The sequence below is a fragment of the Phocoena phocoena genome, chromosome 2, assembly GCF_963924675.1.
Source record: "Phocoena phocoena chromosome 2, mPhoPho1.1, whole genome shotgun sequence".
Classification (NCBI taxonomy): Eukaryota; Metazoa; Chordata; class Mammalia; order Artiodactyla; family Phocoenidae; genus Phocoena; species Phocoena phocoena.
The window spans coordinates 66,344,812-66,370,330 of NC_089220.1; the positions used below are offsets into that span (position 1 = coordinate 66,344,812).

Below are 25,519 nucleotides of genomic sequence, written 5' to 3' on the forward strand. Positions count from 1 at the left end.
GGCAGGATTCAAACCCAGACCAAACTGCCTGATGGAGAGATGTCACACTTAACATCCATACTCACATTCAGTAAATTCTTTAACTCTGTAGTCCTGCAAAAAGAGCACAGTTCTCTCCTGAACTGAAGGTTGGGCTTGTAATATAAACTCGTGATTCCTTAAGGGGTAGTTCAATAAAATAAAATGCAGTTCTGTGAAGCTGGTACACAACAGCTTGCAAAACAATTCCTAATGTAGCAGTAAGCATCGGTATGTAAAAACTTTGTTAAGTCATTGTTTAGGAAATCAAATTTGAAGATAAGACATTATTTCTTTAGAAATACAAGAAAACAACTATGATTGTTATTATTTCTGTAGATTTCACCACCACACTGCTGATTTCCAAAGGTCTTACTGTCAAGCACCAGGCGGATTTCCAAGACACTTGGGGAATCACTCTGGAGGTGGTGGCAATCTTCTTACCACTTCGGTAGCAATCCTCAGGTAGGCTTTGGCCTGGAGAAGAACAGATTTGTTTGTTCTACATTTCTCCCTAGTAGACATCAAATGACTCACAAACTGTTTGCCATAGCTGTCTACTGAATTGAATAGTAGAAAGGCTGAATGAGATGAGGAAACTCAATAGTTACAAGATACTGCTGTGAACACTGCATGTAGGGCAGGGGAGAAAGGGGTTTAGATTATTTGGAAGGGGACTTTCCAAAAAAAATATTTAGTAGCAGCAATTACTGTTTTTCAAACTCTAACTCCTGTGTCAGCAAACTAGCAACCCAGTCTAGCTGCAGAAAACTTACATCTGCCTCTTCTGACAAATTGATATCTTGAGTTAGATACTGCTAAACTTCTTTGGCATAAGGGCTATTAGTCATTTTTGAAAAGGCTATCTATTACCACCCTATGTTTATCTTCAGAAAGTATTTTCTTTATTCTCTCAGACAATGGTGTCTAATACCAGCACCAAGCACCCCTAGGCTCCTCCATTTGGTGAGATTTAAGTACCACGCAAGAATTCCTGGAATCAGTTGTCATACTCTTCATCTCTGGCACCCCAGTACAACAGAACACGAAAAGCAGCTCCCAGGTGCTAAGTGGGCCACAACTAACCTAATGCCTGCACAGTCCAGTTAGAACAATGGTCATGGCATTTGCATTTTAAAGTTTTAAACAATTGAAATGTAAATACTACTTATTTCTCCTATCTTATCTATAAAAAGTAACTGTAAGACAATAGTAAGATTTTCTAAAACCAGAAATTTATACATTTATATGTTTACCGTTGTATACATACTACTTCTACTTCTACTTCTACTACTACTACTACTGCTGCTGCTGCTGCCGCCGCCGCCACTGCTAATACTACTGGTACTACTGCTGCTACTACTGGAAGTAATGGTAAGAGCTAAATTTTACTTGAGTACTTAATATCTGCCAAGTATTATTTCATCTATCCTCAAGTTACCCTAAGGGGTAAATTCTGTCACGGTTCCCACTTTATAGACAAGAAAACCAAGACCATGAAAGGTGAAGAGTCTTGTCCACAGCATCACAGCTAGTGTGAGATGAGCTGGGCTCTGAACCCAGGCTGGCCAGCTCCCTGACTCCGCATGGTAAAAGGACTATTTGAGTCTTCTTCACCCTGACTTGATGAAGTGTTTAACTGTGTTTCACACATCTTGATATTTTAAAACTATGCTTGAAAGTAAATATTTCCTCCATTGGGGGAAATATTTTAATATAGACCTCTCTGTATTTACATTATGAAGTTGATACAATGTATTAAGAAATCAGCAATTTGAAAAACAAAAGAATTTTGATATTATATATATATATATATATATATATATATATATATATATATATATAAAATCTTGTGCCACAAAGAGAAACCCATATTTGTAACTCACACCAGAAACTTAAATATTTGCCACATATTAAGATCATAAAGAAAGAACAAAAAATGCATATATACACACACATATTTGTGTGTGTGTATATGTACCTGTATCTGTGGATACATATGTATATATACATATAAACAAGGAGCTATTGTATAGCACAGGGAATGCTGCTCAATATTCTGAAAAGAATTTGAAAAAGAATAGATACATATATACGTTAAAAAAAAAAAAAAGGTTACTTACATTTCTGCCCTGGGGGATGGTGAAAAAAGCCAGTCATGTCTGTTATCTCTCAATCAACATGTTGGAAAATTGTTCATTATGAAAACTTTAAGTGACACTAATTACAATAATGACAAATCCTTAAGTGTATGTTGTCTGTATGTATATTGCTATGCTACTTGTTTCATTGTTGAAACATAAAATATATGTTTCACATTACTACTTTAAATCTTATATTTTGGCTCTACTTCTTGAAAAAAAATCCAATGATTATAGTCAGAAATGTTTGACTTTAAAAGGAGCAATTGGTTATTTATAATATTAATAATTGATATATTTGGGTTTGTATTTATCAAGCTTTTGTGGTCTCTCCAAAAGACCTGGTTTAATTTCTTATTCAAGCTATGCTAACTTATTTTCCACTAACTTTTAAAAATAAGTATAAACTTGACCCCTTTTGTTTGGAAGTTGTATATTTAATATTTGTCAGTTTTTAACCTAGAAACATCAGTATAATTTAAAAACTAATCAGAGAGTAATTCTATTTAGTTCCTTTAAGATCTACCTTGACAGTGTAAGGACATTACACATAAATCTACTTTCAAATGCTACTTTTTCATTGGTGATACATATTTAAAAATTTTTTTTAAATACATGCACTGGTCCTAAGTGCACAGATCAGTGAAACTGTACACACTGAACACACCTCTGTAACTCAACACCTATGTCAATAAACAATACCTATGTCAGATCACTGAAAAAAACAACAACTATGTTCAATCCCTAATAGTTGAATTATACTTTATTTTACCAGGAAACTGTTAAAATTTCATTTGCGTCCCTTTTTTTTTTTTTAAAGAATAGCTCTCAAAACATGAATAAGGCCTTATACGTTTTTACTGAGTACATACTATACCAAGTACTAGTATAAGTAATCTCATTTATGTAATCTCATAAGTAATCTCACTTATGTAAAATAAACACCATTGGTTCAATGTGGATGAAGAACTTGGAGTTGTCTGCTCAAAGTCAAAAAGTCAGCAGGCTGGAGAACATTCACACGTGGGTCCGCCTGACTCCAAAGCCCAGCTCCTTCTACCACATTACATATTAAACAGTAAATCCAAACTACAAGTAATTCTAATCATAATGCTCTATCTAAAAATGGTTTCAGTCTCTGCTATAGTTAACAGAAACAACAGACTTTGTTTAAAAATGGAAATAACAGGGCTTCCCTGGTGGTGCAGTGGTTGAGAGTCTACCTGCCGATGCAGGGGACGTGGGTTCGTGCCCCGGTCTGGGAAGATCCCACATGCCGCGGAGCGGCTGGGCCCGTGAGCCATGGCCGCTGAGCCTGCGTGTCCGGAGCCTGTGCTCCGCAACGGGAGAGGCCACAACACTGAGAGGCTCGCGTACCTCAAAAAAAAAAAAAAATGGAAATAACATATTTTATAAAGAAATATTTCTCTTAAATCTAAAAGTGCTGATTTTCAGCCATGCATCTTTTTTTTAAAAGCATCTTTATTGGAGTATAATTGCTTTACAATGGTGTGTTAGTTTCTGCTGTATAACAAAGTGAACCAGCTATACATATATCCCCATATCCCCTCCCTCTTGTGTCTCCCTCCCACCCTCCCTATCCCACCCCTCTAGGTGGTCACAAAGCACCGAGCTGATCTCTCTGCTATGTGGCTGCTTCCCACTAGCTATCTGTTTTACATTTGGTAGTGTATATATGTCAATGCTACTCTCTCACTTCGTCCCAGCCTTCCCCTTCCCCTTCTCCGTGTCCTCAAGTGCATTCTGTATGTCTGCATCTTTATTCCTGTCCTGCCCCTAGGTTCATCAGAACCTACAAGGAATAAATACTGGAGAGGGTATGGAAAAAAGGGAACCCTCCTGCGCTGTTGGTGGGAATGTGATTTGGTACAGCCACTATGGAGAACAGTATGGATGTTCCTTAAAAAACTACAAATAGAACTACCATATGACCCAGCAATCCCACTACTGGGCATATACCCTGAGAAAACCACAATTCAAAATGAGTCATGTACCACAGTGTTCACTGCAGCTCTATTTACAATAGCCAGGACGTGGAAGCAACCTAAGTGACCATCGACAGATGAATGGATAAAGAAGATGTGGCACATATATACAATGGAATATTACTTGGCCATAAAAAGAAATGAAATTGAGTTATGTGTAGTGAGGTGGATGGACCTAGAGTCTGTCATACAGAGTGAAGTAAGTCAGAAAGAGAAAAACAAATACTGTATGCTAACACATGCATCTTTATAAATACCTTTTATCCCCCAGTAGCTTTTCTAGGTGTTTAAAGCCTAATATTTTACAATGAAAATTTAAAGCTCACTAAGGCAAGCTGAGGCCATATCATTCTATAATCTTAGTTCTAACTTATGTTAAATTAGAGACATAAACCTATCTGACTGCACAAAATACTGAATGATTCCATAATAATCAACTTTGCTACATTTAACCTTTGCTTTTTAATGGACTATCTCTAAGCTTAAACTTTCAATATATCACACTCAAAGCAACGGTTAGATTTTTATTTGCTGAGAAACCACTAAAAGTGCTTAGTTTAACAGTTTCAATTTCCACAAAACTGTTGAGATTGAATTTTTTCAACCAGTGCAATATCATTTCAACAAATACTTTTTGGTTCTTATTGTGTGCAATGCATTGTTTCGGGAAATCTGTGGGAGGTAACAATAAAAAAGGGAGGCAGAAGTGCTCACTGGTGAAGAGGTGGGGCCTTGAGATCAGATAGGTATGGTTTAAAATTCTGGTTCCATTACTTATTAACACTGGCCCTGGGCAAGTTAATTAACCCTTCTAGGCTCAGTTCCCATACGTGTAAAATGGTTATAATAATAGTATCTACCTCAAAGGGCTTGGGGGCATATTAAGTAAGAATAAACTATGTGAAGTACTGGAATATAAGAAGCAAATAATAAATACTAGTGGTTACTATTATTACTATTATGTCCTCAAGTAATTTACAATCTCTTTGAAGAGTTCATATTAACAAATCCTTTTGGACACTTTTTCTGCCTGAGGAATAAGTAAATTAAATCCCTTCCTTCTGTTTAATCTACAACTAGGAAAAGCAAACATATACATGTCATATGTAAAAACTATGATTTAGATTTCTCAGGCTATTAATACTCTCTTTCTCATCAACTCAACTCTACATGAACTAACTCTTCTCTCCTATTCAAGATCTTTCATTGGGTCATCTAGAGACACAGATAATACAGCTGGATCTTATTTGTCTGCTCTGTCATTATCAAGTAAAGGAACTGGATGGCAACCAAAGTGCAGAAGTTTTATGGTGAGCTTTTCCCTTTGTCTTTGTTTTTAAATATTTGAAGTTCTAATTTTCCATTCACAGTCATTTCATATTAGGACTATGAGGTAATAATGTAGAAATTATAAGATAATAAAGTTTCTATTTACATTTAAAAGTCTTTACCAGGAATATCTCACAGCACACTTTTTAACACATAAATATTAAGATTTTTACTTGACAAAAAGAATGAAACCACAAAATTAATAGTCAATCATGAGTCCATCACTGTGTCCCGGACTCAATCAAAGGCAAAGGTAGATATAGTTGAATGAACAATTATAATTACACAAACAAGAGGAAATGCTATTGAATTTAAGAGTTCTGAATCCTAAAGTGTCCACTTTCTCTCCCTTCCTCTATTGCTTTCTCTGGCTATTTTACACTACTTATATTTGGAGTTTCAATTACTCCCCTTTCCTCAGTGGTGCACATATGCAGAAGGTTCTGACCTTTGGCTGAGTAGGCAGAAGCCTGATGGAGCTTTTTATTTTTATTTTTTTTTGCGGTACGTGAGCCTCTCACTGTTGTGGCCTCTCCCGTTGCGGAGCATAGGCTCCGGACGCGCAGGCTCAGTGGCCATGGCTCACGGGCCCAGCCGCTCCGCAGCATGTGGCATCTTCCCGGACCGGGGCACGAACCCGTGTCCCCTGCATCGGCAGGCGGACTCTCAACCACTGAGCCACCAGGGAAGCCCTGATGGAGCTTTTTAATTGGTACTGTAACCCTTCCCAGCTTTTCCAATTATGCCTCAAAGTCAGCACATTTCATACCTTTCGATTAATCACTGTGTTCTTAGTGTTTGTCTCTTCTGAAAGTTAAATATTACTGGGAGAGTTAAATCCCTAATGCCTAATTTTTTAAAAGATTTTATGGGAAGAGAATGAGAGCCCTGGAACCTGGTGCTGAGAGGAGGGAGTGATGAAAGATGGAGAAGAGAAGGTAGAATTAGAAAGAAGACAGAAAGCTAAAGATGAAACTTTTACTTGTTAATAAATTTGCCTGTAGTAAACCCCTAAAAGCAAACAATAAAAAGTATCAATCTAAGGGGCTAACTATTAACAAATAATTTTGCATATTCCATCCCATTAACTTTTGCAGAAGTTTATCACGTTGACAAGTAAACACTTCCTTCATTCTTTAAATGAAGACATGCAGGTAGAATGGGCACTAAGCTTCCATGCATATGGTAGAATTTGTTCAGAGGGCTGTGACCAGCTTCTGAGAGCATATTTCCATTTAAGTTCATAGGGCAAAAGGGAAGGGGATTATCAGGAGGTAAGATTCAAGAATAACCAGAAGGATCCTGATTCCAGGACTCAGCAACAGCTTCCTAATATCTAGGACTTTAATGCTAATATCTAAATCTTTAATGCTGAGCTGAGAACTCTACCCATATCTCATGATTCAAATTCTGCTCTGATTTTTAGATGCCACCAAAGAGTGACATTTACTTGAAGCTACGTAAGGGGAAGGGCAAAAATGGACTCAATCCCTTGATAAAGGGCAGGAGAAAGACATTTATTGCTATAGCATCTTATACAGAACATTTCAGAAGACATAAATACTCATAGTTGTATTCTACTTGGCATTTTTCAAAGTATTTTCACATTATCATCTCATTTAATCCTTCTCATTATGATAACAATTTACAGATGGAGAGAAAGGTTCAGAGACATGAGGGAACTTGCCTAAGGTCATACTTAGAAAGTGGCATTCTTCTTAAATGAAACCCCAAGCTAATACAGATTAATGCTTTTCCTTTCATGCAGAGACCTCTTTGAGAATGTAATAAAGCCCTTGCTCAATTCCCCAGAAAAATGCACACTCATACATTCTGGATATAACTTCATGGGATTCTCAGACCCAGGTTAGGATCCTCTCTGTATTATGCCCTGTGGTTGTGCACACCAGTGGGACCTGAGGGGCAGAGTGTGCCCACCCTCTTCTCTAGACCTCTGTGATATGAAAAGGAGGTGAACTGAAAGCTAGCCTACATATACACAATAGAGAGACACTGAGTAATCTTGCAATTAATTAGGAAGGGAAGCAGATACTGCACCAGGAAGAGGATACATGGGCTATGGTTTCAGAGCTGAGTGTGGAAATAGCCTCTACTACTACCTTAGACAAATTCCTTACTATAAATGAATCTCGCTTCTTCATCTGAAAAATGGAGATTATCACACATATCTCACAAATGTGCTATGAGAATCAAATAATATATTGTATTTAATACACTCAAGTACTGTACTCACGTCTTAGAAGGAATTAAGGAAATCATAGCTATTAGTAGAGGACCCAGAAGGTGATACAATGGAAAGAGGACAATATTTGGAAGGAACAGACTTGCCTTTTAATCACATCTTGCCATTTATTAGTTCTGTGACCTTGGGACACCTATTTAGCTTCTATGAGCCTCGGTTTCCTCATCTGCAAAATGTGGACTATTTATATATTACATTAAGTTCTTGTGAGCATAGAAAGTGTATAAATGTCTAACAGTGTCTAGCATACTCTAACTGCTATTATTATTAGGAAGGTGGTTAATAATAATGAATGTCTGCAATCTAAGAGTAGGAAGCAATAACTTCCATGAAAACAAATTAAATACAAGGCTCCATTTTTTTCCTTTTCATGGACATGTCTAAATCTTAAAATTGCTCAGAAGTCTTCATATATAAGGCAGAAGTCTTCACATGTAAGGCTGACAATGTGGTGCATGAAATTCTCACTACTTTAGCAGAGACCTCACCAAATCAAATCTAACTTAAACCCCAAAGAGGCATCTTGCTCACATTCCCATAAATGTCACCCAGCAACAGTAAAATAATAGGTCTAATGTTTACGTAAATGTAAATGAGATTTTAAAAACATGTAACTCCAACAAACTCTACAAACACTGTTGTTTAGAGTTTCAAATCATATTACCTTTTGATGGTTGCTATATGTTCTCTGTTATATTACATTCCTTTAACTTTTTGAAATGTTTCTTGCTTTTGGAGAATCTCAAAGAAAAAAAGCAATAATGGACAGGTGGGAAAATATTTAAAAACGTAAGTTCATAATTGAATTAAACTAGTAGGTAATTATTTGTATTCACCACAGAATGTCTTTAAATTGTCTGTTCTCAGGAAGCATTTAAAAGTGTGTAATTTAAAAACCCTCAATTTTCATACAACTTTTCATTCACTGCATAAAGTACACCTATGGTAGTTGGGATTGCCAGACTTCAACTGTGAAAGCAATAAAAGGTTATGGGTTTTGCTTATCCAAAAGATTTCTAAGAAAAGACTGAAAAGGAAATTTAATGTTTATTACCTAAAAGGCAGAGAAAAGAAGAACAATGATAAGTACTACATTGCGTTTACTCAGAGATCATATTCCCAGCAACTCAATCACCTATATCATAACTGCCAACCCTTAAGAAAGAGAAAGGAGCTCTCGGCACCTAAAAGAGATAATTCAGAATGAACCTACTTTACCAATCTGAGACTCCTGACTGTCAGTTTTGCCCTTACTTTATTCACAGCTCTAACCAAGCTTCGCTCTTTTATTTTCCAGTTCACATGGGATTAGAGGAAGCAAACTAGAATAAAAGGGGTAGTAGTTATGGACAGACAAAATAATGGTACTATAAAGTTATACTCATTACATAAGGGAAAAAAAGAAACTGCTAGAAGACTGATTGGGGCTGCTTGGCAAAGGAGCACAAAAACGACATCAAAACTGATGTACCAGATGATGGCTCACTTTCAAACTTAAACAGCAAGTGCTACTTAGGAAAGAAGAGATATACATGAATGATTTTATTTCTATTTTAAAAAGGAGTAAAATTAAAGAATTTATGCTTAAAGGCATTAAGCTTCAGCAATCTTTGAAAATCTATCAACTGTATCCCCAATGATATTAGCTAATGAAACACTACTAGTTTTCCCACCTCACCTCCTCAATCTTATTTATTAAAATAAATGCAATGAAAATCCCGTCTCTAAAGGTTTATACAGTTTCCCTATATCCGACTCAGTATTTTCTTGTATTAGGTTTCCTTCTCCCAACAATCAGATGAACTTCTAATACTGAAATATAATAACCTCGGGCAGTTAGATATTGCTAGCCAGCAACATAAGAACTCTACAAGCTCTTACTGTTCGTGTTCTTCATGAAAAAACTGGTTGGGTGACAATTCTTTGTAGGTGAACGTGTCCAGTTGATAATTCAGAGTCAGCACTGGTATGTCTACCATATAAAATAGTAACTTAAAGATACTTTGTATAAGTTAACTAATCTTTGTTTAACATATATATTCCAAATAGACAAACTTGATCTCCCCAACTTTCTTTCTATACATCAAAAAGTATATATCCTGTGAAAAGAAATTAAAATACATATTTAGAAATATAACTTACCTCATCACTTTCAGGCTGTGAAAACACAATCGGCTGGCCTGTATCTGAAGCTTCCCGTATATTAAGATGTAAGGGAATGTCTCCTAAAAGAGCCCACCATTAGTACCGCAAAAGTTTATATTGGCTTTTAGAATTTAATTCTTTGAATTGCAGAAAGAAACAAATCAACTCAAATCAACTTGAGTTATGACTATCCTCAAATCGCTAAATCTCTGAAAAACAAATTTCAAACGAAAATCAGGGGCAAAATATTCCATTTGAGGGCAGTTCCATGATCACATATGTATATATGAAAGCAGTGTGGCAGCCAATCATAGAATAAGGCCTCTGATTTATTCTTTGCTGGAAGTCTTTCAGCAACAAATGGCCTGGAAGACATCTGTAAATTTTTCTCCCTGTAATAACTGATATAGACATATTTTGCCACATAATAAGAGGAAACTGAAGAGGAAAAGATGGGGTGGCAAAGTAGTTTAAAAAAAGCCAACAAAATAATCTTCCTGATGGCAGATGACTGAGCTAACAGAACTGCTGAAAATTAGGCCAGACCTGTTATTTCAACTATCTGCCTCTTTATCAGATAGAATTATTTTTCTTTTATTATGTATTAATCTATATAGCATTATATATAACTTGTGAGCTTGATGAGCTCTCAGAAAATATATAAGAACCCCCAATATACAGACTTGAGGTCAGAGAGGGTATGTGTCTTCCCTGAGGATATATTAGGTAGTAGGATTTAGAGGAAAAATGCTCTGATCCATCATCCAATTGACTCTTTCTACCACACCATCACAAATGAAGCCTTTCAAAAGGCTGACATTAAAAATGCAGTAGGGCTTCCCTGGTGGCGCAGTGGTTGACAGTCCGCCTGCCGATGAAGGGGACACAGGTTTGTGCCCCGGTCTGGGAAGATCCCACATGCCGCGGAGCGGCTAGGCCCGTGAGCCATGGCCGCTGAGCCTGCGCGTCCAGAGCCTGTGCTCCAAAACGGGAGAGGCCACAACAGTGAGAGGCATGCGTACCGCAAAAAAAAAAAAAAATTGCAGTAAAAGGAGTAGAAGAGTTGACTTGTCATGGTACTCAGCATTCTTACACCTACTCCAAGTCCACCCAAAGGTTATTGAAACGTGTGTGTGTGCGTGTGTGCGTGTGTGTGTGTGTGTGTTTTATATAAAGAATTCATTCAGCACCATGCCAGGCAACGGAAATAATGCAGAAGAATGTGTTACAAAATTACAAACCTACTACAATTTATATTATGAGCTACATGGAGGAACAGATATTTCATGCTCCTCCTACCAGCAAATTTTGAGATCTTAACCAACTGTTTAACTCTTTCCTAAAAGTTCAATAGACAAAATACATGAATACTTCAGTAACCATTTAAAGACCAGCTTTTCAGTAAATTTGATGTCTATTCTATACATCAACTTTAGACTGTAGGAAGCTATCACAGGGGCAGGCAGGAGAAGATATTACAGAAAATACTTAGAAACCTGCAAAGTTTTTTCTCTTGATTTATGAACTGCCATTATATAGTAAAGAATACTGAATGCTTTCATTTCTACTACAGTAATGAAAGAAAAAACAGTAAAACCTTCTCCGTTTTATAGCCACCTAGTGACATCACTTCTGCCCTCCAGAGACTCACAATCCACAGAAGGGTAGAACAAGAAAGAGGAAAACCTTATTAGAAAACAGTGGCACAGTGAGAGCAGTAATAGCCTAACAATTGTATACGGAGAAGGAGAAAAAGGAGTAAAGGTAATGAGAGTGGGTAAGGTTCGGCCTGGCCTTGAAAAGTAGTTTTGAGGGGTTAGGGCTGAAGGAAGCACATTTCAGAGACATAAGTTAAAGGGGTTTCTGTGGCATGATCTGAGAGCTTTAACTACTATGTACAAACTGCCCCTGTAGGTGAATATGGATAAAGTTCTGAAGAGCCATTTTACAAAATAAGCATTTGAAACACAGCCCCATGGATGAAAATAAGAGGCAGCCAGAGAGTCAGTAAAGGGTCCTGGGGGTTTCACCCATCCAGGAGGCCATGGCTGTGAGAGCTCTTTCCCTGATTTCAGTTCCTCATTCCCAATTCCAACCTCTTCATCATCAGAGCCCCTGCTCCAGTTCATGGGACATCCCTCTGGGTCCCATGACATTAAAAGGAGGAGATGTGCTCCACATTAGAACTCTACATTATTTTTCCCATAACACTTTGAGATACAGCAGTCTATAGCATTACCCACTTTCTGTGATCAGTAATCAGTGTTTCTGATTTTCTGATTACACTTGTGAGCTGTTGGTTAAAATGTATCTTCCATATGTGAAACTGTTTCTCTAGGAGACACGTTTCAAATTCTAAATAACTGACTTACAAAATCATACCACCCATTCATGAATTAGGGAATTATAATACTGTCAGCATAATTCAATAACGTCATTATAATTACACATTTACTTTATTATATAAGTGAATGTCAATCTGTTATGTTATTATGCACATTTGGGAAATTGAACTTCCTAGGTTAAATGAAAAACTGTTGCAGAATATAATTAGTAGCTATTATAACAATGTATCAAAATATATCATTAGTATTCACCTGGTACTGTGGTAGCTGCTTTAGTACAAATGCATAAAAACAATAATACATTTAACATCAACTTTTAGAAACTTAATTATAATAAAGAATGTTTTGAAACTCCTTGATCTTTAAGGGATCTTAATTGTTAACTACCCTAAACTAATAATTCACTCTATGCCTCCCTTATTTAGCATCTAACACCTGCCTTTGCTCAGAACAGAAACTCATAAGTAGGGACTTCCCTGGTGGCACAGTGGTTAAGAATCCACCTGCCAATGCAGGGGACACGGGTTCGAGGCCTGGTCCGGGAAGATCCCACATGCCATGGAGCAGCTAAGCCTGTGCACCACAACTACTGAAGCCCATGTGCCTAGAGCCCGTGCTCTGCAACAAGAGAAGCCACCGCAATGAGAAGTCCATGCACCACAATGAAGAGTAGTCCCCGCTCCCTGCAACTACAGAAAGCCCTCAGGCAGCAACGAAGACCCAACACAGCCAAAAATTAAATAAATAAATAAATAATTAAGGGAAAAAAAAAACCCACAACAACTCATAAGTAGAATATCAAAACATGTTTCCTAAAAAGTCCATTAAGTTGCTTTTGGATTTGTTAAAAATCATGTTTTATCCAAAATCTGTGTTTTGTTCCTTTAACACATGATTTTACTTCTCAAAACACTAATGAATCCTTCAATTCAGTAACCTGAACTGTATAGACTGTGTAAATTTCAAGGGGCATATTTTATAGACATGGCATAAAAAGATTGCAGAATAAAAAGGTTACATATAAGATTACAGAAAACAGAAAATACTGTTTTCTACAGCAAAAGGACTAATAAATTCAGAACTGATCAGGACGGCATTTCTTCATACACACCAAGAACTGACACTTCCAAAGGTTGCTACAACATACAGAACAGGTATTTCTGTATATATATCTGCTTATACTGAGAGCTGTCTTCCCAACGTAGCAAACAAACTGAGGATCATTATTTAAAATGTGGGCTTCAAATCACAATACTCAAACCACAAAACTCTCCTCTCAAATTCAAGTTATAGGCAGTTTTTATCTATAGCAAGAGTTATCATAATTGGCAGAACAAACCCCCTATTCAAAAAGCCTTCCACTAATGAAGTATCACAAAAAGCCAAAGAAAGGTTAACACACAGAACTGTGCTATACTAAAAATTTAAAACACAAAGCCAAAAGCAATTCATCCTTTTTTGCGACATTCTTCATCACCATGCCATTTTATTTGCAAAAGAATATCCTGTGGTCTTACCTAGAATATCAAGATCAAGGGTCCGTGCTAGTCTCCTTGCACCATCAGCACCAAAAATATGAGTTTTGTGTTTACATTTTGGACACTGGAAAACACTCATATTTTGGACAAGGCCCAGAACCTAGAATAATAAAGACACACTGAAATCAAAACAAAATTAAACCAAGTTTCAATCCATTATTTCAACAAGTTTTTACTGCATGCCTACTAGGTTCCAGTGATACAATAATGAATAAGTTATGGTCTCTGCTCTCAAGGAACTCAAGCTGGTGGGAGAGCAAGACACATGTCATTAACTCTAATAATGAGATAAATGCTAAAGAGTTATAAATGACAGGGATCAAAAAATTCTGTTTGGGAAGAAAGAGAGGGACCTCTGAGTTGCCCACAGAGAATTGCTTCTTCAGGTTGAGTGTGAGAAGAGGGGTTGAGGCCTACAGCAGGAATTCTAGGCAGAAGAAAGAGCATAAGCCAAGGCAGCGGACTACAACTTGTGTGGCCTTTTTGGGCTGCAACCCAGTAAGCTGCCAAGGCAGAAGCTAGTTTGGTAAGAAAGGTCAGGGTCAGATGGTAAGGTGCCAAATGCCATTCCTGTATTTGAGACTTTCTTCTTGAGACAACAGAGATGGTAACAAAGCAGCAGTGATACACAATAAGATGTACGTTTTAGAAATTCACTTCTGAGGGCAACATGGGAAAAATAGCAGGAAGAAGCACAGGAAAAGAAATAGTTAAGCTAACTGTGGACAAAGCCTCACAGTAAATAACAGCTAACACATACTGAGCGCTTATTCTATGTCAGGCACTGGGATAAGTGCTTTATATGCACTATCTTATTTACTCCTCACAGAACTTTATGAGATGGGTTTTTATCATCTCCTTTCTATAGGTGAGAAAAGTGACACAGCCAGCAAAATACTGAAACTCAGCTCTTATCAAAATGTTATTGTTCAAAGCAAAAATTTAAAGCTATATACAAAGTGTCCATTTCTTTCTGAGTTTCCCCAACTTCTGGCACAAACTAGATACTTCATAAACATTTGTTGAATAAAATAGACAGGTTCTGCAAATATAATCCTTGTTCATGATCCTTTTAATCTTACTTTTTATTGATGGGAAGCCGTGGTTCTCTTCTAGAATAAAAATGGGGAAAACAACTATCAGAGGCTTAGAGATAACAATGTCTGTATCATCCTATCAATCCCACCAATAAGATTATCATTATGGGAGATATCTCTATTAGAACATTTGCATTTTAAATGCAGAAGAGAACCGATAGTCCACAATGAAACATATAAATAAGAAGGTGATCAAATTTGTTATTCTTTCTGAAAAGAGAAACGGGAAAGACTAAGGTTTTCTACAACACATGTAAATGAAGACAAATAGTGAGGGACATGAGTTTGTAGGTAAGCATTTTCCAAATATCATATGCCCTTTTGTGATGCAAAGTATCACAAAAAATAAATCACACTGTATTTTGGTAATTCAGCACCATCTTCAGAAAGTTAGAGGAAAACCTAGCTAAATACCACACAGCTTATTTTATTCACTATGCCTATATAATACACTCATTACTTGGGTAGTTTTACTGCTATTTATGTTAAATGTGATATACTCCCTAACTGTATGGCTTTCAGCTTTAATGTAAAAATATCACTCTAGAAGTGGGAAAAGGAGAAACACAACGTGAAAATTTAAGTGAGGGTATATTCTAATCCAGAGAGAATGGGAAAAGTATTCCTTCTCTGGAATCTCTTAGACTTCCCAAGATATAGAGGCATGGAGCAAGAGTGTATCTGAAGTTTGTTTGTGATTAACTTATTATTAAATCGTTCACTATGGACTGTATAAATGTCTCAGACATTCTCTATATAGACTACATAAATGTCACAGACATAAGACTATAACCAAACTCAGTCTTTAATGACATCCTATTATATGCCAGTAAGTAGGCTAAACACAAGGTGTAGCATATAGTGGTGAGCAAAACAGACTTCGAGCTTGCACACTAATTGGAGAAACAGATTGAAAACTTAGTGCAAAAATGTATTTTATAAACTGGAACAGCTTCTCTAGAAGCAAAGCACAGAGTATTATGAGACTGTAGAAAAGAGAGGACTCTATCTACCCTGGAGTCACAGAGGACTTCCTCCAGGAAATGTCTGATCTAACAGTTAAAGCAGGTAAAAACAAGGAGAAAGGGAGGAAACACACTCAAGACAGAAGTAGGAGCATGTCTCCTGTCTCCTTCAAGGAACTGAAATGCAGTATAGTTTAGGTATGGGGTGAGTGGTGCGAGATGAGGCCTGAAAGGTAGGCTTGCAGGCCGTTTAGTGTCTGGGTTGTATGAGTACAGAGACACCACTGAAGGGTTTTCAGCGAGACAGACCACTGTGCCTGTAGTTGTAGGAGACTCATTTATCAGGACTGTAGGGTTTTAAAAACAACATGGAATGGAAAAACTAAAAGGACTTGTCTTTGTGTGTTTATTTTCTTAGACAAACACAAATCCAGGGCTGTGTGCTCTGAAATCAGTCGTTTCAGAGGTGATAGTTTTTAGTACTGTCTAAAATACTCTAGGTCTCCTCCTGCACAGTTCTCTGCATAGGATTTTTTTCCTGGGCACAAAGGTTAGCATTTTTCTTCTTTGCAATTATGTGAGGACACGTAACTTGCTCTGGACAATGAAATGTGAGCTGAAGTGACATGTGTCACATCTAGGCAGAAGCTTTAAGTGCTAATTCCCCATTATGTTTCCCTCTGTCCCTGGGACTAGCAAGCTTCCAGAAAGTGGCTGCTCCATCAGCCTGGGTGCCAGAGTAAGAACAATGCAGAGGAGTGTTACAGCCAAACCATAATGGACGTGTAGCATGAGAGAAATAAACTCATGTTGTTTTAAGCCACTGAAATTTGAGGGTTGTTAGTACACATAATCCAGCCCATATTGGCTGACACAGGGGTGTAAGAAGAAAGTATTAAAATTTCTATTTCTTCCTTATGATTTCCTTTTTAATTCCAATTTTGTATATGTGTTATAATGAAAATAACATATTGGCACAGTAATAAACGTGTACTATATATAGATACGTAGAATTTACAATATATATTTATATATAGTATACATTATAAAATCTATATATCGGTACAGATAATTTATATTATATATCTATATATTTATATAATTTATTATATATCTATATACAGTATACATTATAGAATCTCTATATCTATAATTATATATTTTCAAACATCATTTATTAATTAGCATGTATAATCAAAACAACTTAGAGATAAACAACCCTCTGTATGTTCGAAATTAAGAGGTTGTGATACCTAAGCTTGGCTCTATTACTGATAATATTCTTCTAGTTAAAGGATAAATGCCCTAATACTGCTTCCTAGGTTACATTGAACAAAGTAATTCCTCTTAACTCTAGAATTCCTTCATCTCAAAAACTTCCCACACAAATACCACTTTCCTTAAAAAATAAAAGTTGTAATGGAACAGAAGAGTGAGCCCAGAACAGACTCACACATGGAAGTCACAAATTTATAATAGAGATGACACAGCACTGCAGTGTTAATTGGATATCCATATGGAAAATAAGCAATCTTAACCTTCTATCTCACACCATACACAAATATTAATTACAGATGGATTGGAGAGCTAATATGAAAGATAAAACAAAACACGTTTGGAAGAAAACAGCAAAATAAACTTAAAACCTTGGAGGCAGGCAAAGATTTTTCTAGTAGGACACAAAGAAGCACTAAACATAAATGAAAATTTTTTGTTAAATTCGACTACTTTAAAATTAATAACTTATCAGAAGACATAGTTAAGAGAGTAAAAAGGCAAGCTGTAGGGCTTCCCTGGTGGCGCAGTGGTTGAGAGTCTGCCTGCCGACGCAGGGGACACGGGTTCGTGCCCTGGTCCGGGAGGATCCCACATGCCGCGGAGCGGCTGGGCCCGTGAGCCATGGCTGCTGAGCCTGCGCGTCCGGAGCCTGTGCTCCGCAATAGGAGATGCCACAACAGTGAGAGGCCCATGTACAGCAAAAAAAAAAAAAAAGGCAAGCTGTAGAGCAAAAGATGATATCTATAATACACATATACAACAAAGGACTTTTATCTAGAATATATAAAGAATTCCTACAAATCAATAAGGAAAAAAAATCAGATAATACAACAGAGAAATGGGCAAGAGACTTAACAGGAACTTCATAAAAAAAGATACCCAAAGACGAACAAACATGAGAAAAAGTGTTCAATTTTAATTATCATCAGGGAAATGCAAATTAGAACTGCAAAGAGATACCATACATTTATGCTTAAGACCTGATTAGAACAGAAAAACGTCCTTGTGACTACAACAACCCCCACCCCCCAAAAAAAACCCAAATACCAAATGTTGGCGAGGTCATGGAACAACTAAAACTCATAGCTTCAGTGGAGTGTAAAGTGGTACACCATTTTGGAAAACTGTCTGGTAGTTATCTACTTAAAGTGACGTATGCCTATATTAAGGCACAGTATTTCCACTCTGTTATACATTAAAAATGTGAACAGTTGCCAAAAGACATTACAAAAGTGTTCATAACTAATTATCCAAAAATGAAAAACTACACACATGTCCACCAACAGTAAAATGGACAAATAAATTGTGGTATATTCACACAATTGAATGCTACACATCAATGAGAATGAGAGAACTATAGCTACAATCAACAGTATGAGTGAAGCTGTCAAACACAATTTTAAGCAAAAGAAGCCACACAAAAGTATATACTTATTATTCCATTTATATTAAGTTCACAAACAGATAAAACTAATCTATGGTGTTATAATTTGGGTTCTGCTTTGGGGGTAGTGATCAGAAGGTAGCACAAGGCAGGAGCTTCTGGGGTACTGGTAATGTTCTGTTTCTTGAATACAAGCAATGGGTGTGTTCACTTTGCAAAAATTCATTGAGCTATATACACTCACAATTTATGCCTTTTTGTGTATGTATATCAGACTTCAATAAAATGTTGGCTTTTACAAAAGGTGGTCATGTGAACAGCGGCCAATAAAGCAATAAGAACAAATAACCAAAATGATGTTTTATTGGTCATCTTGTGAACCTGCACACAAAAATAACCATCTGTTTTAAACAGAAAATATTTTATAAAAACAGAAAATATTCTATAAAAACAGAGAGGTTGCAGTAAAACTAAGATGAGGTCTTTGGGAAGAACAATCCCCTATTCTTTCCACATGACACTCCAAGGAAAGAACTGAAATAAAAGCCTAAGCCCAGAGAGCTCTGAAATGATGGAGTTCTAGACCATCAATGTCTAATAAGGTAGCCACTAGTTCACATGTGGCTACTAAACACTTGAAATGTGGCTAATCTGAATTGGGATGTGCTGTAAGTGTAAAATACACACTGGATATCAAAGACTTAGTATAAGTAAAAGAATGTAAAATATCTCAATAATTTTTTAGAGTTTACAAGCTATTCTTTAAGTTTTTTCATTGAAGTGTATCATGAATACACATAAAAAGTACACAAATCACAAGCGCATGACTGAATGGACTTATCATAAAGTTAAGTAGGCCCAGGTTACCATGATGCTGTCAATAAAACATTGCCAGCACCCTAGAAGTCTCCTTGTATACTCTCCAAATCATGTTGCCAAAAGTATAAACTAACAACCTGGTGGTTAGATTTCTAACAGCATAAATTAATTTTGTTGTCTTGAATTTGATATGAATGTAATAATGCAATGTATTCTTCTGTGTCTGTATGATTCATCCAGCTAAACCATGTACATCTGTAGTTCATTTTCACTGAGTCCTAAGATTCCATGATGACTATATCATAGTTATGCATTCTCTTGTTAGATCATCCGTGTTGTTTCCAGATTTTTATAAACAATGCTTCTACGAACGTTTTAATACATGTCTTTTTTGCTGGGTATTAGGTTATGCATATTTAACTTCAGTTAAAAAAATGCCCGTTTTCCAATAAAATTCTACCAATTTATACTCCCACTAGCAAATAAACAAGAACTCCAGCTATGCCACAGCTTCATCAACATTTGGTATCATCAGGCTTTTTTCATTTTGGCAAGTATAGTAAGTATGGAGTAGTACCTCATTATGCTGGATTTTCAATTGTCAATCTGTTTATACCAGGAACTATATTTCCTAGAATCTCCTTCCTTATATGGCTCCTGGTTAAAGTTCACCACAGGTAAAGTGGCATGAGATTTGGGAAGAGAAGGTGTAGGCTTAGGCCTTACACTCTGAAGGTTTCCTGTGGGCAGAGGTGGTGACAGAAATGTGCAGAGGTACAGGTGCATTCCAGTTTGTTCTCATTCTGCCTCTGCGCCCAGCTGTTCTGTGCACTGTGGTTTTAATTTGTGTTGCCAAAATTAGTAAGGAAGTTAAGCATATTTTTACATGTTTATTGGTCATTTGTATATTCTGCTCTGTGAAGTATCTGTTCAGGTCTCTTGTCTATTTTTTCCATTGATTATGTGGTTCTTTTCCTACTGAATTGTCAGAATTCCTAGTATTTTTAAATGCAATTCCTTTTTGCTTGATTCTCAATTTTTATATTGATTTCATGCTGAAATGACAGTATTTTCAATATACTTAGTTAAGTATACTATTAAAATTAACTTTACCTGTCTTTTCCTGTTTTTAAAATAATGGCTACTAAAAACTTTAAAATCACATTTGTGGCTTGAATTACATTTCTCTTGGACAGTGCTGCTGTTGACAACTAAAGGCTGACTGTAGAACTTATTTTGATAGTTCTCCTACCTAATGTTGCTCTAAGGTCCTAAAGATGCAAAAAAAAAAAATTATCAGGGTCTGTGATTTATGAATATTTTAAAAAATTGAACAGAAATGAAACATTTACCTTTAAGACTATTCAGGACAGATAAACTGTCAAGTTTCTTTGCTTTTAGTTGAAATTACATCAACTGAGTGTGCTAACACTCGTGTGGTTATCTCTTTCTGTTCAGAAGCTCATACAACAGTCACACACACATATATTTAACTAGAAAAGAGAAAATAAATTACTTCCTAAGATATGCAGACTATGTGGCTGAACAACTTTTTCAAAACATGGGGTTAGCAAGAAGAAAATTTACAAGAGAGCTTCCAGTATTAAAAAGATTAGAAAACACTGCCCTCTTCATTTAAGAGCAGTCCTCTATACTCAATTATTTTTGAACAGGGGTAGCTAATGTAATAAGAAAGAAGATTATAATGCCTATATTACAATTCATAAAAATTCTGCTTTTAAATAGGAAAGAATACATACCTACACGACCACCCCCTACCCTCACTCCCCAAAAAAGCCTTATATTGTGTGAATACTTTATATGTTGTTAAGCTGTTTGTGTTTATTGTAGAGCTATTTTGTGTATCCTTTGATCATAGAAACATTAGAAAACTGTTGCTTTGCCATAGCTTAATTTACATAATACCACTGAGATGCAGCTGTAAGCATGCTCAATCATTTTTTAATGTCTCATCAAAGTATAAGATCCTTTTTTCTTTTTACCTCAGCTGGTTTTACTGAAGAAAGTAAATGCTACATGCCTGTCTAACATCAGCCACCACAAACCTTTAGCATGTTATTCTTACATTACTCTAATCCATCACTGGCTCAGGAGGGTACCTCTTTTATTAACTTTTAAAAAATTGACTGTCTTGAAATATCAACATTGCCCTGAAATACTGGATTTTTGTGTCTAAATGTATTGAATTAAGCAGGCTCAAAAGACCCCAATTTTAATTTCTTCTTGGCATTTTAAACCCAGATTCAGGTAAGTAACAAGCAAGATTTTCAGGTTACTATATAATCCAATTTTTCAAGGTTACAATCAGGTTAAATTCTTGCCAGATGGAACCTGTCACAAGGATTAAGAGCTATGATTTAAGAAAAAATGAAGGGGAAAAACTCACTGTTAAACAGAGAATGAATAATAACAAATGAAATTATTAGATTCACAAGTGCTTTTCAGTTCTCCATTAGCCTTGAACCAGTTTTTGGTATATTCCTTGAAGCATGTGTACAGATATTATAATTTTAAAAAATGAGATGGGTGTTCTTGTTTTATCTTTCAGAAGTAGTCTGGTAATGGAAAAAACAATTAATGGGGAGGCCTGCATTCATTCTCCTCTCAGGCACCAACTAACTACCTCTGGATCCATGAAGTACAACTTAACTTCTCCATGCCCTGAATTCTAAAATGAGGGATTGTAATGATCTCTAAAACCTACCACTGTAACAATAACATTCAGAGCTACCCTTCACAATGTCATGTGCTAAGACCTATGCAAAGTACTGTACATGTAATCTCACTTAACTGCCACAACGACCTATGAGATGGGTCACTAAACACTTAAGCTAAATTATTTGCTCAAGGTCACACAGTTAGTGAATAACAGAGCCAAAATTCAAATCAGCTGGGTCTATGTGTGGAAGTCACAAAACCAGATGACAAGTAAATGAACTGCAGGATTTTGTTCATGGAACTAGATGGCCTAAAACTATTGACCAGTCAACCCAGTTCAGTGGGGAGATTTAAAACAGTAATTAAGAGCACAGTTATAAGGGAAGACCTGATTTGAACCATCTTCATCATTCACTGATGCAGCTGAGCCTCAGACATCATTCCCTTCTCCTGGCTATGAAACTCCCCTTTCCCTTAACACCCTCAGTATACCTCTCCTGACTGTCAACAGAACCTATGGTCCCCTTAACTCCTCCCCATTTTTCAATCCACCAATTTTCTGTCTTTTCTTGCCCTAGGCAATCAGGACCCCAAAGGAAAGCAAATTTAAAGGAGACTCCTCTTAATCTCTCATGCTGTGATATTCTATGACATTCACATTACTAAACCTCAACTCTAGATAACCCACAGAAATAGCAATTAAGAATGTGGGCTCTGGAAAGCAGACCATTTAGGACAGGATCCCAGAGGCCCACTAAACAGATGGGTAGCCTTATGCGAATTATTTAATCTCTCCGTACTACAGTTTCCTCATCTGCAAAATGGGGAAAATAATGTTATTACTTCACAGGGTTGTTGTCAGGGTTAGATTAATTCATGTAAATCACACAGAACAGCATTCTCGTTTAAAGCATACATGGACTTCTGAGAGATGCTAGAGAAAGACAAAAATGAGCAAACATCTTCAGTCTCTAAGAGGCAACTATGGCAGAGACGCCTAATGCTACCTACTCAGTCTTATAAAGGTTGTCACTGAAGAAAAGTCATTTTTCAAAAGTGGAAAGATTACCCAATTGTGCAGAAGGAAGCCACATGCGATACATCATGTGCAAACTAATAAATAGCGTTCCTAGAAAGAATACTAACAGCACCTTCCAAGGCCTGCAAAGCCAATAATGAAAGGTTCTCTAAATACATCAAAGGTATTAAATTTCTCAAAGAATCAAGCGAGAGAACTTGATGATCGTAGAGGAAAAAACTATGCTCAAGGATGAAAAGAATAAATGTGTCACTTGCCTCCACTTTCATGTAAGATTACCTATTTCTAAATTGTTTTGTGAGGTAGATAGGCTTGAGGTATTAAAGAAAATAGAACTTTTGGGGTCCAAAAGACAAACTAGATGCTGAACAAGCTCCAAGACAGATATGATGAACACATAAGTTTTGAAGGCATTCAAGGGTGAAGATGTGAAACTCCTGGTCCAAATGGATAACCTACTACCATGAATGGTGACTGTGCCAGAAAAAGAATAAACTACAATTCTGATCCTCATCACTAAGAACAACTTGTAGGGTCTTTGGTAATAAAAATGGAAAACGGAAAGAAAACATTGATAAGAATCAACTATTTTAGGTTCTAAGATCACCTAATTTTTCTTAGGAGACAATATAATCATTAACCCTTACAAATAAATACTACAAAATCCACACCGCAGTAGGACTCTGTTTTTTTGTTTTTAGCCAGCTGGAGAAGAAAACCTGCTGGCTAAAAACAAAAGCAAAATTCCTATCTCTCTTTTATAAAATAATTAACTATTTGCAAGGCTGAAATAGTCATAGAATTTTCTCTCTCTCTCTTTTTTTTTTTTGGCTGAGTTGGGTCTTCGTTGTTGCGCACAGGCTTTCTCTAGTTGCGGCGAGCGGGGGCTACTCTTAGTTGTGGTGTGAGGCTTCTCATTGCGGTGGCTTCTCTTGCTGCAGAGCACGGGCTCTAGGTGCGTGGGCTTCAGTAGTTGTGGCATGTGGGCTCAGCAGCTGTGGCTCACAGGCTTAGCTGCTTTGCAGCATGTGGGATCTTCCTGGACCAGGGATCGAACCCGTGTCCCCTGCATTGGCAGGCGGATTCTCAACCACTGCGCCACCAGGGAAGTCCCTAGAATGTTCAAAATTAATTATAAGAAAAAAAAAAGTTCAGTGACCAGCATTAGGCTTTAATATATTTGTTGCCGGGGGTCGGCGGGAAGATGGCGGAAGAGTAAGACGTGGAGATCGCCTTCCTCCTCACGGATACACCAGAAATACATCTACACGTGGAACAACTCCTACAGAACACCTACTGAAGGCTGGCAGAAGACCTCAGAGCTCCCAAAAGGCAAGAAACTCCCCACGTAACTGGGTAGGGCAAAAAAAAAAAGAAAAAACAGAGACAAAAGAATAAGGACGGCACCTGCACCAGTGGGAGGGAGCTGTGAAGGAGGAAAAGTTGCCACACAGTAGGAAGCCCCTCCGCGGGCGGAGACTGCGGGAGGCGGAGGGGGGAGCTTCGGGACCGCGGAGTGGTGCACAGCGACGGGTGTGGAGGGCAAAGTGGGGAGATTCCTGCACAGACGATCGGTGCCAACCGGCACTCACCAACCCGAGAGGCTTGTCTGCTCACCCGCCGGGGCGGGCGGGGCTGCGAGCTGAGGCTCGGGTTTCGGTTTTGGACGGAGCGCAGGGAGAGGACTGGGGTTGGTGGCTTGAGCATAGCCTGAAGGGGTTGGTGCGCCACGACTAGCCGGGAGGGAGTTCGGGGAAAAGCCTGCACCGGCCGAAGAGGCAAGAGACTTTTTCTTCCCTCTTTGTTTACTGGTGCGCGAGGAGAGGGGTTTAAGAGCGCTGCTTAAAGGAACTCCAGAGACTGGCGCGAGCCGCGGCTAAAAGCGCGAACCCCAGAGACGGGCGCGAGCCGCGGCTGAGGGCGCGAGCCCCCGAGACGGGCGCGAGCCGCGGCTGAAACCGCGGACCCCAGAGACGGGCGGGAGACGCTGGGGCTGCTGCTGCCGCCACCAGGGGGGCTGTGTGCGAGCACAGGTCACTCTCCGCGCCCCTCTTCCGCGGAGCCTGTGCAGGCCGCCACTGCCAGGTTCCCGGGATCCAGGGACAACTTCCCCGGGAGTACGCACGGCGGGTCTCAGGCTGGTGCAGCGTCACGCCGGCCTCTGCCGCAGCGTCACGCCGCCTCTGCCGCCGCAGGCCCGCCCCGCACGCAGTGCCCCGCCTTCCCCCATCCCCCAACCCCTGGCCTGAGTGAGCCGGAGCTCCCGAATCAGCGGCTCCTTTAACCCCGTCCTGTCTGAGCAAAAAAACAGACGCCCTCCAGCGATCTGCGCGCAGGGGCAGGGCCGGGTACAAAGCTGAGCTCCTGTGAGCTGTGAGAGCAGGGAGGAGAGGGGGAGGTCTCTCCCGGCAGCCGCGGAGGCGGGCGGATTGAAGCTCCACAATCAACTTGATGTGCCCTGCATTGTGGAATA

General features: G+C 38.1%; 1 protein-coding gene across 1 annotated transcript in view; it reads right to left on the reverse strand.

Moving 5' to 3' along the window:
* Positions 1–432: 432 nt before the first annotated feature.
* The window catches only part of NUBPL (NUBP iron-sulfur cluster assembly factor, mitochondrial), a 259,985-nt gene continuing 234,898 nt past the window's right edge, over positions 433–25,519 (reverse strand). The window contains exons 9-11 of the mRNA XM_065872487.1: positions 13,765–13,885; positions 9,900–9,982; positions 433–495 (exon numbers count right to left, since the gene is read on the reverse strand). Of these exons, the coding sequence (XP_065728559.1) occupies positions 433–495; positions 9,900–9,982; positions 13,765–13,885 (267 nt within the window). The remainder of the gene's footprint in view (positions 496–9,899; positions 9,983–13,764; positions 13,886–25,519) is intronic.